This window comes from Ascaphus truei, chromosome 22, assembly GCF_040206685.1.
Source record: "Ascaphus truei isolate aAscTru1 chromosome 22, aAscTru1.hap1, whole genome shotgun sequence".
Lineage (NCBI taxonomy): Eukaryota > Metazoa > Chordata > Amphibia > Anura > Ascaphidae > Ascaphus > Ascaphus truei.
This window is the reverse complement of record NC_134504.1, coordinates 1442948-1463172: the sequence shown is the minus strand read 5'-3', so window position 1 is coordinate 1463172 and position 20225 is coordinate 1442948. Positions and strand designations below refer to the sequence as shown.

At 49.0% G+C, this 20225-nt stretch overlaps 1 protein-coding gene across 3 annotated transcripts in view; it reads right to left on the bottom strand.

Moving 5' to 3' along the window:
- Nucleotides 1–445: 445 nt before the first annotated feature.
- Nucleotides 446–20225, bottom strand: part of MAP2K4 (mitogen-activated protein kinase kinase 4) — a 52645-nt gene continuing 32865 nt past the window's right edge. For all 3 annotated transcript variants that reach the window (XM_075579622.1, XM_075579623.1, XM_075579624.1), the window contains 4 exons: nt 16769–16846; nt 5344–5492; nt 2643–2688; nt 446–1417 (listed from right to left, as the gene is read on the bottom strand). In XM_075579622.1, coding sequence (XP_075435737.1) covers nt 1304–1417; nt 2643–2688; nt 5344–5492; nt 16769–16846 — 387 coding nt within the window. In that variant the 3' untranslated portion in view covers nt 446–1303. The remainder of the gene's footprint in view (nt 1418–2642; nt 2689–5343; nt 5493–16768; nt 16847–20225) is intronic.

The following is a 20225-nucleotide window of genomic DNA, read 5'->3' as shown; positions in this document are numbered from 1 at the left end:
GACAGTCTTTTCACAAAGCCAAAAACGACCCCAAGAAGAGCGGAGCTAAAGCAGGACGCTGCGGCCCGAGCATCAAACGTGAACGCTGCGTTCGGAAAAACAAACGCGTCGCGTCGATGGTCGGATCACAGATATAGACATGTTTCGCTGGTTTGTGGCACACACTGACACTGGACACTCGAGGAGGGGAATACATAAGAATATGAAATAAAAATAAACACTTATTCACGCTTCACATTCCCCCATATTTACGGATTGCATCTAAATCCGCGCAACTTCTAATTTTCCACAGGCAATAAATGATTATTAATCAGTATAATGATTAGGACAGATGTGTAGGGATCTTTGTCCAGTTATTCCCGTCCACTAAACCTAAAAGGCTGGAATTCTCTCTCATGTTTGCACAAAAGATCTGAAAAACAAAAGAAGGAAACAAAACCCCCAATTCTCCATCTCTTAATATTTTAATGTTCGCTTTCTTCAATGCAACATCATTTTCTGTGTTTGTTTTTGGTAAAGAGATATTCACTATATTTAACATGATCCTTTAAAAAAAAAAAAAAAAAAAATAAGTCAATCAACTCTCTCTGAAGAACAGATAATGACTAAAATAACAGAATTTCAAATCAATAACCCCTTCTCTGCCGGACGGGCCGCATAAAGGGGTTCAGAATACCGGGGTACAGCCTGGCAGAGAATCGGGTAATCTATTGCACTTTGTGAAGAAAAATTAAAAATAATAATAAAAAATATATATATATATATATAGCTATATATATAATTCATATTTTCGCCTCGCTCCCGCTCTGGAAGAGAGAATACAGGCGCTACGATGATATAAGTTCTCTCCTAGCGGCAAAGACGCCGTAATAATCCGTGCAACGCCTACGGGGTTTTTTTTTTTCTTCTTTTTTTTCATTTTTTTTCAAAAACAGGACAGATGGAAGAGACCGACGAAAGGAAAACCTTCCCGAATGCTGCAGGGGTCCCGGGCCCCCGCCCCTGCTGCCTAAAGAGTTCAATAATAAAATAACACCGCGCCGAGTCCCATGGATAGGCCAGTAACCGAGCAGGATGGGGGGTGTCCTGCGTTCCACCTGCAGGAACGCTGTGTGATCATCTGTAAAAAGGGACGCACTTTACATGTGACTATAGCATACAGACAGGATGGAAAACGAACACCGATCTTATTGCGTGTGGCGTCGGGGAGAGGGATAAAAATCACGGCAATGTGCGCTGGGATCTCTCTACGTCTTGTTCGCTCGCAAGCCCTTGGTTGCTAGAGTTTTGGGAAGCCGCACCATCAGTCAACGTACATGGGGGAGCTGGGGGTCGCTGGGATTTGATCCAGGATTTTGCCGACGTACCGGGCTACGTCCACCGTACGCTCTTCATACATCATGATGAAAGAATGTTTCTGCGTGGAGGGAACACAGGGAAATGGCGAGGAAAGTTAGCAGCGCATTTTCTAAACCACTAGAGCGCCCCCGTGGCGCGTAGGTTTATAATTCCTAACACTTACTCTGCTCATGTACGTTATGGATCTGGCAAGACATCATTTCGCAGGGACAGAGAGCAGTCAGCCCATCATTGCGTGCAAAGACCTAGCAATGCGCCCGCAAGGCGGAATATATTGCACTATATAATGGCGACGTGCAGGTAGGTACAACGGTAACTTAACACAGCGGATGTAATAATTCCTTTGTTTTGGACAAGGGGAGATGGAGTCCACAGCTGTGAGGGAGAAGTGGACTTGGCGGTTTATCACATCAGTGGACAGATCAAGACCATGCAACACAAACTATAACAAGGTTGCACTGGCAGAAAATCTGATGCGTGGTTGTGTGTGCGCATGTACACACACACACACACACACACACACACACACACACAGAATCCAATGCACAGCCGGCACACCATATGCAAGTAAATAAGTTTTGGTGCTTATCCCATAAAGCAATAACAGCCCATACGATACCGGTTGCAACACGACATCAAGGGACAGCACGCAGGTAAGTAAATCATACATTTTCTATATTTGATAGAAGACACAAAAACTGACGTTTCGGTCCCCCAGTGGGACCGAACTCAAGGTGGTGCACCCCCCACTGGGGGACCGAAACGTCGGTTTTTGTGTCTTCTATCAAATATAGAAAATTCATGATTTACTTACCTGCGTGCTGTCCCTTGATGTCGTGTTGCAATCGGTATCGTATGGTCTATATATGTGGGAGGGAACACCAGATCCATTTATTTAGGAGATTGAGATGGAAGACGCCCGCATGCAACAGCCGCCCTACGTCCTAACTGTATTCTACCTATAACCTTCCGCATAAAGCATTTCAATAGCTTGGACTCCTGACCTCTGCTCCCTACACCCATTGAGGCACTGCCCAACCATGGTGGTCAAGCATGGCCACCCACTTCCCTCGCTCCTTCTCCTGCTGTCTCCCAGTCTCCCAGAATCCCACTTAGCTTGTAGGCTCTCTAGGGCAGGATTCTCTGCATCTGCTTGTATGTTTTACGCGCTTATTGTATCATTCCCTGTATTCTCATTTCTGAAGCCCGGCGTACATGGTTTGCATTATATAAATAAATAAAACTACACCGACGTGTAACCAGACCCAGATTTTACTACTCACCAGAAGCTCTTTGTACTTTGGCCTTTTTGACTCGTCCTTTGTAAGGCTACAACGAAAAGAAATAAAAATGTTTGGATTAAACCCTTTTATCAAACACATGAAAAGAACAATCCTCCCCATGTAACTAGCCGAATTCAAGAAACGGCGCCGGATTAAGATCAAAGTGGTTAACCCAGTACCGCCCAATAGTATTAAACTGGGCCCCTCCAAAAAGTATGTCTTATCTTTGAGACCCCATTCTGTATGGGGTGCATAAAGAGATGGTTGGGGCACCCCAAAAAAGCCATGTAAAGAACAAGCAAATCACAGGAAGGATTCAGCTCTCCGAGTAAGCTGGGGGGGAAAAGATAGACAGGTCACCTTTCTGATAGTTTAAATATGAGCATACACACACTCTCACACACACACTCTCACTCACACACTCTCTCTCTCTCTCACACACTCTCTCTCTCTCTCACACACTCTCTCTCTCTCTCACACACACTCTCTCTCTCTCACACACACTCTCTCTCTCACACACACTCTCTCTCTCACACACACTCTCTCTCTCACACACACTCTCTCTCTCACACACACTCTCTCTCTCACACACTCTCTCTCTCACACACTCTCTCTCTCACACACTCTCTCTCTCTCACACACTCTCTCTCTCACACACTCTCTCTCTCTCACACACTCTCACACACTCTCACACACACTCACACACTCTCACACACACTCACACACTCACACACTCACACACTCACACACTCACACACTCACACACTCACACACTCACACACTCACACACTCACACACTCACACACTCACACACTCACACACTCACTGTAAAACATTGAAAAGATAGTTGTACTAAGCGTTTTGCTGGCGACAGCGTATAAGCATTGTGTAAAGAAAACAAAAACAGAAAAATTGTAACTCCAAAGTGCGGTTTGTGATCTGACAGCCAACCCGCCACGGCCACGAAGAAGGCTCCCACAGGATATGGTGCAGGAGTGCGGTTTGAGAACGGTGAAGTTACACGCTCGGATAGTGAGCCTGAAACCTCTCATTGGCTTAGAAGGTAGAACATTCATTTCTGCATTTGGCCACCAGGTGGCAGCATAAACAAATGTGTGCAACACTGGACCAGATTCACTAAATGGTGCCATGTTTTAGCCATAACACTTATTCTTCTGAATGGGATCTAACGCTAAGCACCAGTTAGTGAACCCAGGCCTACGAGTCGCTAGGATCAAAACGCACCAACAACGGTGAATTTCCCAACGAGTTCAATTTAGGTCGTTCACACCATTATGTTACAAAACCCCAGGCACCTAGAAGTATTATTAAATCAGTTACTTAGTAGAGCCGGTGAGTGGAGAATCGAGGGGTGAGGGGGGGGCTTCAGGTCCTCTGGCTGCTCCCTTTTGTGTGATACAACGATGTGCTGAACAAGAGGTTACACAGGCAGAGCCCCCTCTGTCCCCCTCCATCTTAATGTCTCTAACCCTCATTTTCAAAGGAAACTATCCTAAATTTGTTTAAAGTTCTTTTCTCCTTATTTTTTTACTTGCCATAAGAGATCTCTTCTCCTTCCCATAAGAGATCTCTTCTCCTTCCCATAAGAGATCTCTTCTCCTTCCCATAAGAGATCTCTTCTCCTTCCCATAAAAGATCTCTTCTCCTTCCCAGAAGAGATCTCTTCTCCTTCCCAGAAGAGATCTCTTCTCCTTCCCAGAAGAGGTCTCTTCTCCTTCAGAGAAAAGAGGTCTCTCCTTCCCAGAAGAGATCTCTTCTCCTTCCCAGAAGAGGTCTCTTCTCCTTCCCAGAAGAGGTCTCTTCTCCTTCCCAGAAGAGGTCTCTTCTCCTTCCCAGAAGAGATCTCTTCTCCTTCCCAGAAGAGGTCTCTTCTCCTTCCCAGAAGAGATCTCTTCTCCTTCCCAGAAGAGATCTCTTCTCCTTCCCAGAAGAGATCTCTTCTCCTTCCCATTGTTCGTGTTTAATGTTATTTTTATTTGAATCTGTGTCGTAGATAAATTGGTTTCAAATATTAAGCGTCTGGGAAGTTAAAATGAATCTCTCTCTCTCCCCAGAACGCCAATTTCTTTAAAAAACGAACCGAGCCCCGTACAGTTTGCAATTCACGCAGTGCGCAGTTTGCAATTCACGCAGTGCGCAGTTTGCAATTCACGCAGTGCGCAGTTTGCAATTCACGCAGTGCGCAGTTTGCAATTCACGCAGTGCGCAGTTTGCAATTCACGCAGTGCGCAGTTTGCAATTCACGCAGTGCGCAATTTGCAATTCACGCAGTGCGCAGTTTGCAATTCACGCAGTGCGCCGTTTGGAGCGCACTCCTACACCGTTATTGTATATATTCTCCAGTCCAACATACAGGTTTAACAACCAGCATCGGGAGTATTAGGTTGTATACCAGGAGTGGCCAACTCCAGCCCTCAAGGGTCACCAACAGGTCGGGTTTGCAGAATATCCCTGCTTCAGCACAGGTGGTGGAATCGTTGACTAAGCCACCTGTGCTGAAGCAGGGATACCCTGGAAACTGGTGGTGGCCCGTGAGGACTGGAGTTGGCCTCCCCTGGTCTATAACCAAATACTTACGAGCTGGTCGTTAAACCTGTATGCGTTCGGCGAAGGGATCACTCAGACGTGATTCGATCGGCTGAGAGAGCCACGGATGTGCCAGCGGCAGCCACGTCCTTACCACAGATTGACAAAGTTGATGAAGCTCGGGGAAAATTCTCGTTCTTCAGAATTGCTGAGCTGCGGTGGATCGCCCTTCACGACCTGCGTCAGCTGATCGAAGACGCTGTTCCATTTGGGGTACGGAAAGCGACCGGTGGCGAGCTCATACTGGGAGAGAAGAGACAGACGGCAGAAATGACCGATGCAGCGCGAGATTACACAACCTCATCCCCATTATAATGCACAATATATCACAGCTTCCATAGGATTCAATGGCCGAGGTGGACATACCCCACCCAGGGCTGCCGACACGGGCGTGCGGGGAAGAATATAAAGGGCAGGGCCCTGGGAACGCTGCCAGCTGACCGGGTCTTACCAGATGGGACAAAGAAGCCGGCTAATTCTGAATTTCAGGTGACTTAAGATAAGTGGGCGCATGGTGGTAAAGGCGCTATCTGTGACCCTTGCCCGAGACTCGGTGCTTGGCATAACGCAAGTCACGTTGGAAATCCGTGGCCTCTAGTGGTGGAAGTGGTTAAAAAAATAAAAAACAGTGTTACCATCTCTGGTCAGATAAGCAACACATTCATGTCCGAGACAGGCCCACAAACCCACGGCATGCTGTGCTGCCACTGCAGCAAAGGATTCTGGGTACTGACCTGCACATGAGTGTGTCACTCTTTACTTCCCATCCACTTTAACATGGGACCTCTAGAAGCTTATGCCTGCCGCATTACACCGTTTTTACAGCACGGCCTGGGTTAAAGTGCAGAGCCAGTAACCTGCTCACAGACAGATTTGCTCCGCAGACATCATTTTTTTTGCAAGTTTTGCACATTGCTTTTTTTAAATAAATAAACGTTTCCTGTAAAGACCGGTCCCCTCTCCTCCATCTTCTCACATTACCAGACAGCGCCACTCTTTTCTCTTAGCTACAGGCTTCATATAGTCTCACTAAGAAACACAAGCAAACCGGTCCCATTCACACGGAAATCCCCAAATCCACATCATCTCAGGTCTTCGTCAGGCGCAGCTCTGCTTTAAGGAAAGTGGCGCTGTAACATTGTAAGAAGTAGTGGTACTCAGCGCCGTTTAATAGCGTTGCACATGGACGACAGATACACATTCAATATATTGAGTAGCTTTATACTCCGTTAAAGAATGGCGGTGAATACATTGCTAACTGCGTTACTCCCACTCCATGAAGTACATTTAGGTGACGCTAACTATCAAGGAGAAGAATCGTTTACTTGAACGAACGGCACCATTTGGTAGTGAATGGGCGGGGGGTGTCCTGCAGCATCTGACCGCGTCTTCTGGCAAAAGACTTCCTAGTTAGTAAATAGCGGATATAATGCTACGTAGGAGATCATTAGGGACACACACACCCAGCTAGACACACACCCAGCTAGACACACACACCCAGCTAGACACACACACCCAGCTAGACACACACACAGCTAGACACACACACCCAGCTAGACACACACACAGCTAGACACACACACCCAGCTAGACACACACACACACAGCTAGACACACACACACACAGCTAGACACACACACACACAGCTAGACACACACACACACACAGCTAGACACACACACACACAGCTAGACACACACACACACAGCTAGACACACACACACACAGCTAGACACACACACACACACCCCCAGCTAGACACACACTCACACAGCTAGGGACGGACACACACATAACACACACACACACACACAGCTAGGGACGGACACATACACACACACACACACACACACACACACAGCTAGGGACAGACACATACACACGCACACGCACACACGCACACAGCTAGGGACACACACACATACACCCCCACCCAGCTAGGGACACACACTCACACCCAGCTAGGGACACACACACACACCCCCACCCATCTATACTATAAAGCAATACATCGTGTTTATCACACGGACACGCTAACCGCGGAACAGCTATGGGATTAAGGAGGAGTCACACGGACACGCTAACCGCGGACCAGCTATGGGATTAAGGAGGAGTCACACGGACACGTTAACCGCGGAACAGCTATGGGATTAAGGAGGAGTCACACGACCAGAAGCGGGCGCTGCCAGACCTCTGGCACTGTAAAGGTTAAAATGAAATGCCCCTGTATGTTACAAAGTACCACTGTAATGCCCCTGTATGTCACAACGTACCAGTGTAATGCCCCTGTATGTTACAGCGTACCAGTGTAATGCCCCTGTATGTTACAGCGTACCAGAGTAATGCCCCTGTATGTTACAACGTACCAGAGTAATGCCCCTGTATGTTACAGCGTACCATTGTAATGCCCCTGTATGTTACAGCGTACCAGTGTAATGCCCCTGTATGTTACAGTGTACCAGTGTAACGCCCCTGCATGTCACTACGTACCAGTGTAATGCCCCTGTATGTTACAACGTACCACTGTAATGCCCCTGCATGTCACAACGTACCAGTGTAATGCCCCTGTATGTCACAACGTACCAGTGTAATGCCCCTGTATGTTACAACGTACCAGTGTAATGCCCCTGTATGTCACAACGTACCAGTGTAATGCCCCTGTATGTTACAGCGTACCAGAGTAATGCCCCATGTATGTTACAACGTACCAGTGTAATGCCCCTGTATGTTACAGCGTACCAGAGTAATGCCCCTGTATGTTACAACGTACCAGTGTAATGCCCCTGTATGTTACAGCGTACCAGTGTAATGCCCCTGTATGTTACAACGTACCAATGTAACGCCCCTGTATGTTACAACGTACCAGTGTAATGCCCCTGTATGTTACTACGTACCAGTGTAATGCCCCTGTATGTCACAACGTACCAGTGTAACGCCCCTGTATGTTACAACGTACCAGTGTAATGCCCCTGTATGTCACAACGTACCAGTGTAATGCCCCTGTATATCACAACGTACCAGTGTAATGCCCCTGTATGTTACAACGTACCAGTGTAATGCCCCTGTATGTTACAACGTACCAGTGTAATGCCCCTGTATGTCACAACGTACCAGTGTAATGCCCCTGTATGTTACAACGTACCAGTGTAATGCCCCTGTATGTTACAATGTACCAGTGTAATGCCCCTGTATGTCACAACGTACCAGTGTAACGCCCCCGTATGTTACAACGTACCAGTGTAACGCCCCCGTATGTTACAACGTACCAGTGTAATGCCCCTGTATGTCACAACGTACCAGTGTAATGCCCCTGTATATCACAACGTACCAGTGTAATGCCCCTGTATGTCACAACGTACCAGTGTAATGCCCCTGTATGTCACAACGTACCAGTGTAACGCCCCTGTATGTTACAGCGTACCAGTGTAACGCCCCTGTATGTTACAATGTACCAGTGTAATGCCCCTGTATGTTACAGCGTACCAGTGTAATGCCCCTGTATGTTACAAAGTACCAGTGTAATGCCCCTGTATGTTACAGCGTACCAGTGTAATGCCCCTGTATGTTACAGCGTACCAGTGTAATGCCCCTGTATGTTACAACGTACCAGTGTAATGCCCCTGTATGTTACAATGTACCAGTGTAATGCCCCTGTATGTTACAATGTACCAGTGTAATGCCCCTGTATGTTACAGCGTACCAGTGTAATGCCCCTGTATGTTACAGCGTACCAGTGTAATGCCCCTGTATGTCACAGCGTACCAGTGTAATGCCCCTGTATGTCACAACGTACCAGTGTAATGCCCCTGTATGTTACAGCGTACCAGTGTAATGCCCCTGTATGTTACAACGTACCAGTGTAATGCCCCTGTATGTTACAACGTACCAGTGTAATGCCCCTGTATGTTACAGCGTACCAGTGTAATGCCCCTGTATGTTACAATGTACCAATGTAACGCCCCTGTATGTTACAACGTACCAGTGTAATGCCCCTGTATGTTACAACGTACCAGTGTAATGCCCCTGTATGTTACATCGTACCAGTGTAATGCCCCTGTATGTCACAACGTACCAGTGTAATGCCCCTGTCTGTCACAACGTACCAGTGTAATGCCCCTGTATGTTACAACGTACCAGTGTAATGCCCCTGTATGTCACAACGTACCAGTGTAATGCCCCTGTATGTCACAACGTACCAGTGTAATGCCCCTGTATGTTACAACGTACCAGTGTAATGCCCCGTATGTTACAACGTACCAGTGTAACGCCCCCGTATGTTACAGCGTACCAGTGTAATGCCCCTGTATGTTACAGCGTACCAGTGTAATGCCCCTGTATGTTACAGCGTACCAGTGTAATGCCCCTGTATGTCACAACGTACCAGTGTAATGCCCCTGTATGTTACAGCGTACCAGTGTAATGCCCCTGTATGTTACAGCGTACCAGTGTAATGCCCCTGTATGTCACAACGTACCAATGTAATGCCCCTGTATGTTACAGCGTACCAGTGTAATGCCCCTGTATGTTACAGCGTACCAGTGTAATGCCCCTGTATGTTACTACGTACCAGTGTAATGCCCCTGTATGTCACAACGTACCAGTGTAATGCCCCTGTATATCACAACGTACCAGTGTAATGCGCCTGTATGTCACAACGTACCAGTTTAATGCCCCTGTATGTTACTACCTACCAGTGTAATGCCCCTGTATATCACAACGTACCAGTGTAATGCCCCTGTATGTTACTACGTACCAGTGTAATGCCCCTGTATGTCACAACGTACCAGTGTAATGCCCCTGTATATCACAACGTACCAGTGTAATGCCCCTGTATGTCACAACGTACCAGTGTAATGCCCCTGTATGTTACAGCGTACCAGTGTAACGCCCCTGTATGTTACAACGTACCAGTGTAATGCCCCTGTATGTCACAACGTACCAGTGTAATGCCCCTGTATGTTACAACGTACCAGTGTAATGCCCCTGTATGTCACAACGTACCAGTGTAATGCCCCTGTATGTTACAACGTACCAGTGTAATGCCCCTGTATGTCACAACGTACCAGTGTAATGCCCCTGTATGTTACAACGTACCAGTGTAATGCCCCTGTATGTCACAACGTACCAGTGTAATGCCCCTGTATGTCACAACGTACCAGTGTAATGCCCCTGTATGTTACAACGTACCAGTGTAATGCCCCTGTATGTCACAACGTACCAGTGTAATGCCCCTGTATGTCACAACGTACCAGTGTAATGCCCCTGTATGTCACAACGTACCAGAGTAATGCCCCTGTATGTCACAACGTACCAGTGTAATGCCCCTGTATGTTACAACGTACCAGTGTAATGCCCCTGTATGTCACAACGTACCAGTGTAATGCCCCTGTATGTTACAGCGTACCAGTGTAATGCCCCTGTATGTCACTACGTACCAGTGTAATGCCCCTGTATGTCACAACGTACCAGTGTAATGCCCCTGTATGTTACAACGTACACATGTAATGCCCCTGTATGTTACAACGTACCAGTGTAATGCCCCTGTATGTTACAACGTACCAGTGTAATGCCCCTGTATGTTACAGCGTACCAGTGTAATGCCCCTGTATATCACAACGTACCAGTTTAATGCCCCTGTATGTTACAACGTACCAGTGTAATGCCCCTGTATGTTACTACGTACCAGTGTAATGCCCCTGTATGTCACAACGTACCAGTGTAATGCCCCTGTATGTCACAACGTACCAGTGTAATGCGCCTGTATGTTACAACGTACCAGTGTAATGCCCCTGTATGTCACAACGTACCAGTGTAATGCCCCTGTATGTTACTACCTACCAGTGTAATGCCCCTGTATGTCACAACGTACCAGTGTAATGCCCCTGTATGTTACTACGTACCAGTGTAATGCCCCTGTATGTTACAGCGTACCAGTGTAATGCCCCTGTATGTCACAACGTACCAGTGTAATGCCCTTGTATGTTACTACGTACCAGTGTAATGCCCCTGTATGTCACAACGTACCAGTGTAATGCCCCTGTATGTCACAACGTACCAGTGTAATGCCCCTGTATGTTACAACGTACCAGTGTAATGCCCCTGTATGTCACAACGTACCAGTGTAATGCCCCATGTATGTTACAGCGTACCAGTGTAATGCCCCTGTATGTCACAACGTACCAGTGTAATGCCCCTGTATGTCACAACGTACCAGTGTAATGCCCCATGTATGTTACAGCGTACCAGTGTAATGCCCCTGTATGTCACAACGTACCAGTGTAATGCCCCATGTATGTTACAGCGTACCAGTGTAATGCCCCTGTATGTCACAACGTACCAGTGTAGTGCCCCATGTATGTTACAGCGTACCAGTGTAATGCCCCTGTATGTCACAACGTACCAGTGTAATGCCCCATGTATGTTACAACGTACCAGTGTAATGCCCCTGTATGTCACAACGTACCAGTGTAATGCCCCTGTATGTCACAACGTACCAGTGTAATGCCCCTGTATGTCACAACGTACCAGTGTAATGCCCCTGTATGTCACAACGTACCAGTGTAATGCCCCTGTATGTCACAACGTACCAGTGTAATGCCCCTGTATGTTACAACGTACCAGTGTAATGCCCCTGTATGTCACTACGTACCAGTGTAATGCCCCTGTATGTCACAACGTACCAGTGTAATGCCCCTGTATGTCACAACGTACCAGTGTAATGCCCCTGTATGTTACAACGTACCAGTGTAACGCCCCTGTATGTCACAACGTACCAGTGTAATGCCCCTGTATGTCACTACGTACCAGTGTAATGCCCCTTTATGTCACTACGTACCAGTGTAATGCCCCTTTATGTCACAACGTACCAGTGTAATGCCCCTGTATGTTACAACGTACCAGTGTAATGCCCCTGTATGTCACTACGTACCAGTGTAATGCCCCTGTATGTCACTACGTACCAGTGTAATGCCCCTGTATGTCACTACGTACCAGTGTAATGCCCCTGTATGTCACAACGTACCAGTGTAATGCCCCTGTATGTCACAACGTACCAGTGTAATGCCCCTGTATGTCACAACGTACCAGTGTAATGCCCCATGTATGTTACAGCGTACCAGTGTAATGCCCCTGTATGTCACAACGTACCAGTGTAATGCCCCTGTATGTTACAGCGTACCAGTGTAATGCCCCTGTATGTCACAACGTACCAGTGTAATGCCCCTGTATGTTACAGCGTACCAGTGTAATGCCCCTGTATGTCACAACGTACCAGTGTAATGCCCCTGTATGTCACAACGTACCAGTGTAATGCCCCTGTATGTCACAACGTACCAGTGTAATGCCCCTGTATGTTACAGCGTACCAGTGTAATGCCCCTGTATGTTACAACGTACCAGTGTAATGCCCCTGTATGTTACAACGTACCAGTGTAATGCCCCTGTATGTTACAGCGTACCAGTGTAACGCCCCTGTATGTTACAACGTACCAGTGTAACGCCCCTGTATGTTACAACGTACCAGTGTAACGCCCCTGTATGTTACAACGTACCAGTGTAATGCCCCTGTATGTTACAACGTACCAGTGTAATGCCCCTGTATGTTACAGCGTACCAGTGTAATGCCCCTGTATGTCACAGCGTACCAGTGTAATGCCCCTGTATGTTACAGCGTACCAGTGTAACGCCCCTGTATGTTACAACGTACCAGTGTAATGCCCCTGTATGTTACAGCGTACCAGTGTAATGCCCCTGTATATCACAACGTACCAGTTTAATGCCCCTGTATGTTACAACGTACCAGTGTAATGCCCCTGTATGTCACAACGTACCAGTGTAATGCCCCTGTATATCACAACGTACCAGTGTAATGCCCCTGTATGTTACTACGTACCAGTGTAATGCCCCTGTATGTTACAGCGTACCAGTGTAATGCCCCTGTATGTTACAGCGTACCAGTTTAATGCCCCTGTATATCACAACGTACCAGTGTAATGCCCCTGTATGTTACTACGTACCAGTGTAATGCCCCTGTATGTTACTACGTACCAGTGTAATGCCCCTGTATATCACAACGTACCAGTTTAATGCCCCTGTATGTTACAACGTACCAGTGTAATGCCCCTGTATGTCACAACGTACCAGTGTAATGCCCCTGTATATCACAACGTACCAGTGTAATGCCCCTGTATGTTACTACGTACCAGTGTAATGCCCCTGTATGTCACAACGTACCAGTGTAATGCCCCTGTATGTTACAACGTACCAGTGTAATGCCCCTGTATATCACAACGTACCAGTGTAATGCCCCTGTATGTTACTACGTACCAGTGTAATGCCCCTGTATGTTACTACGTACCAGTGTAATGCCCCTGTATATCACAACGTACCAGTGTAATGCCCCTGTATGTTACTACGTACCAGTGTAATGCCCCTGTATGTCACAACGTACCAGTGTAATGCCCCTGTATGTCACAACGTACCAGTGTAATGCCCCATGTATGTTACAGCGTACCAGTGTAATGCCCCTGTATGTCACAACGTACCAGTGTAATGCCCCATGTATGTTACAGCGTACCAGTGTAATGCCCCTGTATGTCACAACGTACCAGTGTAATGCCCCTGTATGTCACAACGTACCAGTGTAATGCCCCTGTATGTTACAGCGTACCAGTGTAATGCCCCTGTATGTTACAGCGTACCAGTGTAATGCCCCTGTATGTTACTACGTACCAGTGTAATGCCCCTGTATGTCACAACGTACCAGTGTAATGCCCCTGTATGTCACAACGTACCAGTGTAATGCCCCTGTATGTTACAGCGTACCAGTGTAATGCCCCTGTATGTTACAACGTACCAGTGTAATGCCCCTGTATGTTACAACGTACCAGTGTAATGCCCCTGTATGTTACAGCGTACCAGTGTAATGCCCCTGTATGTCACAGCGTACCAGTGTAATGCCCCTGTATGTTACAACGTACCAGTGTAACGCCCCTGTATGTTACAACGTACCAGTGTAATGCCCCTGTATGTTACAACGTACCAGTGTAATGCCCCTGTATGTTACAGCGTACCAGTGTCATGCCCCTGTATGTCACAACGTACCAGTGTAATGCCCCTGTATGTTACAACGTACCAGTGTAACGCCCCTGTATGTCACAACGCACCAGTGTAATGCCCCTGTATGTCACAACGCACCAGTGTAATGCCCCTGTATGTCACAACGTACCAGTGTAATGCCCCTGTATGTCACAACGTACCAGTGTAATGCCCCTGTATGTCACAACGTACCAGTGTAATGCCCCTGTATGTCACAACGTACCAGTGTAATGCCCCTGTATGTCACAACGTACCAGTGTAATGCCCCTGTATGTCACAACGTACCAGTGTAATGCCCCTGTATGTCACAACGTACCAGTGTAATGCCCCTGTATGTCACAACGTACCAGTGTAATGCCCCTGTATGTTACAACGTACCAGTGTAATGCCCCTGTATGTCACTACGTACCAGTGTAATGCCCCTGTATGTCACAACGTACCAGTGTAATGCCCCTGTATGTCACAACGTACCAGTGTAATGCCCCTGTATGTTACAACGTACCAGTGTAACGCCCCTGTATGTCACAACGTACCAGTGTAATGCCCCTGTATGTCACTACGTACCAGTGTAATGCCCCTTTATGTCACTACGTACCAGTGTAATGCCCCTTTATGTCACAACGTACCAGTGTAATGCCCCTGTATGTTACAACGTACCAGTGTAATGCCCCTGTATGTCACTACGTACCAGTGTAATGCCCCTGTATGTCACTACGTACCAGTGTAATGCCCCTGTATGTCACTACGTACCAGTGTAATGCCCCTGTATGTCACAACGTACCAGTGTAATGCCCCTGTATGTCACAACGTACCAGTGTAATGCCCCTGTATGTCACAACGTACCAGTGTAATGCCCCTGTATGTTACTACGTACCAGTGTAATGCCCCTGTATGTTACAGCGTACCAGTGTAATGCCCCTGTATGTCACAACGTACCAGTGTAATGCCCTTGTATGTCACTACCTACCAGTGTAATGCCCCTGTATGTCACAACGTACCAGTGTAATGCCCCTGTATGTTACAACGTACCAGTGTAACGCCCCGTATGTCACAACGTACCAGTGTAATGCCCCTGTATGTCACAACGCACCAGTGTAATGCCCCTGTATGTCACAACGTACCAGTGTAAAGCCCCTGTATGTCACAACGTACCAGTGTAATGCCCCTGTATGTCACAACGTACCAGTGTAATGCCCCTGTATGTCACAACGTACCAGTGTAATGCCCCTGTATGTCACAACGTACCAGTGTAATGCCCCTGTATGTCACAACGTACCAGTGTAATGCCCCTGTATGTTACAGCGTACCAGTGTAATGCCCCTGTATGTCACAACGTACCAGTGTAATGCCCCTGTATGTCACAACGTACCAGTGTAATGCCCCTGTATGTCACAACGTACCAGTGTAATGCCCCTGTATGTTACAACGTACCAGTGTAACGCCCCTGTATGTCACAACGTACCAGTGTAATGCCCCTGTATGTCACAACGCACCAGTGTAATGCCCCTGTATGTCACAACGTACCAGTGTAATGCCCCTGTATGTCACAACGTACCAGTGTAATGCCCCTGTATGTCACAACGTACCAGTGTAATGCCCCTGTATGTCACAACGTACCAGTGTAATGCCCCTGTATGTCACAACGTACCAGTGTAATGCCCCTGTATGTCACAACGTACCAGTGTAATGCCCCTGTATGTCACAACGTACCAGTGTAATGCCCCTGTATGTCACAACGTACCAGTGTAATGCCCCTGTATGTCACAACGTACCAGTGTAATGCCCCTGTATGTCACAACGTACCAGTGTAATGCCCCTGTATGTCACAACGTACCAGTGTAATGCCCCTGTATGTTACAACGTACCAGTGTAATGCCCCTGTATGTCACTACGTACCAGTGTAATGCCCCTGTATGTCACTACGTACCAGTGTAATGCCCCTGTATGTCACAACGTACCAGTGTAATGCCCCTGTATGTTACAGCGTACCAGTGTAATGCCCCTGTATGTCACAACGTACCAGTGTAATGCCCCTGTATGTCACAACGTACCAGTGTAATGCCCCTGTATGTCACAACGTACCAGTGTAATGCCCCTGTATGTTACAACGTACCAGTGTAACGCCCCTGTATGTCACAACGTACCAGTGTAATGCCCCTGTATGTCACAACGCACCAGTGTAATGCCCCTGTATGTCACAACGTACCAGTGTAATGCCCCTGTATGTCACAACGTACCAGTGTAATGCCCCTGTATGTCACAACGTACCAGTGTAATGCCCCTGTATGTCACAACGTACCAGTGTAATGCCCCTGTATGTCACAACGTACCAGTGTAATGCCCCTGTATGTCACAACGTACCAGTGTAACGCCCCTGTATATCACAACGTACCAGTGTAACGCCCCTGTATATCACAACGTACCAGTGTAATGCCCAGGCTCCACACGTCGGACCGCACGTCGTATCCCTGTCGTGACGCACTCGGGTCAATCCTTTCCGGCTGAAAAAAAAAAACACAAAACGGAATGAACCAACGGGCCGGGGTTTCGCAGGCTCGGGAGATTCGGCGCGTCCGAGTCTCGCTCGGCCAGTCAGTTAATATCTGCGGCAGGGGACGATGTCTATTTCTGCTTCTCCGGGAGCAGCACACAGCCGGTCAAGTTACAGGTGAACAGATCGCGACTTCAACGCACGCCAAGCAGCAATAACCGCGTGAATACGGGAACACGGTGCGGTCTCCTTATATCAGCGAGACAAAGCTTTAACTCAGGGGGGTCAACTCCAGTCCTCAAGGGCCACCAACAGGTCAGGTTTTCAGGACAGCCCTGCTTCAGCACAGGTGGCTCAGACTGACTGCACCACCTGTGCTGAAGCAGGGATATCCTTAATACCCGACCTGTTGGTGGCCCTTGAGGACTGGAGTTGGCCTCCCCTGCTTTAACGCGTTGGGTATCCGAGGAAGGGGCTACTACGTCAGTGCGGAAGCAATGAGGAGGCCACTAGTTAGCAGTGGTCATGTGACCGTGAGTGCCACTAGGCAGCAGTGGTCATGTGACCGTGAGCGCCACTAGGCAGCAGTGGTCATGTGACCGTGAGTGCCACTAGGCAGCAGTGGTCATGTGACCGTGAGCGCCACTAGGCAGCAGTGGTCATGTGACCGTGAGTGCCACTAGGCAGCAGTGGTCATGTGACCGTGAGTGCCACTAGGCAGCAGTGGTCATGTGACCGTGAGCGCCACTAGGCAGCAGTGGTCATGTGACCGTGAGTGCCACTAGGCAGCAGTGGTCATGTGACCGTGAGCGCCACTAGGCAGCAGTGGTCATGTGACCGTGAGCGCCACTAGGCAGCAGTGGTCATGTGACCGTGAGCGCCACTAGGCAGCAGTGGTCATGTGACCGTGAGCGCCACTAGGCAGCAGTGGTCATGTGACCGTGAGTGCCACTAGGCAGCAGTGGTCATGTGACCGTGAGTGCCACTAGGCAGCAATGGTCATGTGACCGTGAGTGCCACTAGGCAGCAATGGTCATGTGACCGTGAGTGCCACTAGGCAGCAATGGTCATGTGACCGTGAGTGCCACTAGGCAGCAGTGGTCATGTGACCGTGAGTGCCACTAGGCAGCAGTGGTCATGTGACCGTGAGTGCCACTAGGCAGCAGTGGTCATGTGACCGTGAGTGCCACTAGGCAGCAGTGGTCATGTGACCGCGAGTGCCGGAGGGGCCGTGGAAATCTTGGGCTGCGGAGCCTTCTGCACTCAAAGGGTTAAACCAGCAATCCGCGCTGTACATATACAGTACATGTTTGTGTTACCTTATTCGAGGTTCCCAGGGTGGGTTAAGTCGCGGAACTCACGGGGAACCCCTGGGGTCAGCCTCACTCTGCGACATGACATGGCAGCTTCTGATTGGGTGACCCCGCTGCCATCTTTGTTTTTCCTTGCCAGTACTGGCAACCAGGGAGGTCCCCGAAGCTTGGGGTTCAGCTTCAGGGCTCATCCTCCCATTCAAGTAATATATATAATATATATATGTGTGTGTGTGTGTGTGTCTTTGTGCGTGTACAAGCGTGTGTGTATCATTGATTTATACAGACACACACAGACACCGTTGTATGCTTCTGCCTACACAGGTGGTACAGTATGGCTCACTATAGGAGACCTCTAACGGTAGTGCCCAGCGATTGGTCAGCGGTGAGGCGTGGGTGGCACGGATCAATACTTGTAAGGACCGTTCCCGCCTCTCAGACCTGTAGGAACTGCAGGGGCCTGGAATCCATGCCTGTGACATAAGCCCTTCGCAGAATAATTCATGGCGTGCCGATGTCCTGACTAAGCGTGCGATGTCCTGACTAAGCGTGCGATGAGGTCACCTCATTCTCCAGCGGTTTGGGCTGGGAGGATACCCGGGTTACTCAGTCGGAAGCAGAGAGAGAACTTGCTGCGGTTATAGTTCTGTGGGACTTCTGCTGGCTAAATATAGCACACGACGCGAGTTGGCGCAGTGCCCATGCTAAGCAGCTTCCATTACAGCTTAGCTCATGTCTGCACTTAGGTAACCCCGCGCGCCCCCCGCGCGTCTCCCGCACGTCTCCCGCGTGTCCCCCGCGCGTCCCACCAGCTGCTCCTCTCCGGGAAACCTGCCTCTGGCTGATCCCAAAGGTTTGCAATGTTTGCTAGTGAGCGTAGTATTGATATCCCCTCCCCGTTACATCTCTGGGAGAGCAAGGGCCACTTTGCCCGCCCGCGCCGCCCTTTTACATACAGGTGACCCCGCTCGTCGGCCATCTTTAGGACTCCCATTCAGAATTTCTTTACTACTTTGGAAGTTAATGTGTAAGCCCGGGGAGCGGGGACCTGGGAGGGGAGCGGGGCCCTGGGAGGGGAGCGGGGACCTGGGAGGGGAGCGGGGACCTGGGAGGGGAGCGGGGACCTGGGAGGGGAGCGGGGCCCTGGGAGGGGAGCGGGGCCCTGGGAGGGGAGCGGGGACCTGGGAGGGGAGCGGGGACCTGGGAGGGGAGCGGGGCCCTGGGAGGGGAGCGGGGCCCTGGGAGGGGAGCGGGGCCCTGGGAGGGGAGCGGGGCCCTGGGAGGGGAGCGGGGCCCTGGGAGGGGAGCGGGGCCCTGGGAGGGGAGCGGGGACCTGGGAGGGGAGCGGGGCCCTGGGAGGGGAGCGGGGACCTGGGAGGGGAGCGGGGACCTGGGAGGGGAGCGGGGACCTGGGAGGGGAGCGGGGCCCTGGGAGGGGAGCGGGGACCTGGGAGGGGAGCGGGGCCCTGGGAGGGGAGCGGGGACCTGGGAGGGGAGCAATACAATCATCCAGTCATTATACAGCCTGTGCAATACATTCATCCAGTCATTATACAGGCTGTGCAATACATTCATCCAGTCATTATACAGCCTGCGCAATACATTCATCCAGTCATTATACAGCCTGCGCAATACATTCATCCAGTCATTATACAGCCTGTGCAATACATTCATCCAGTCATTATACAGCCTGTGCAATACATTCATCCAGTCATTATACAGCCTGTGCAACACATTCATCCAGTCATTATACAGCCTGTGCAATACATTCATCCAGTCATTATACAGCCTGCGCAATACATTCATCCAGTCATTATACAGCCTGCGCAATACATTCATCCAGTCATTGTACAGCCTGCGCAATACATTCATCCAGTCATTATACAGCCTGCGCAATACATTCATCCAGTCATTATACAGCCTGTGCAATACATTCATCCAGTCATTATACAGCCTGTGCAATACATTCATCCAGTCATTATACAGCCTGCGCAACACATTCATCCAGTCATTATACAGCCTGTGCAATACATTCATCCAGTCATTATACAGCCTGTGCAATACATTCATCCAGTC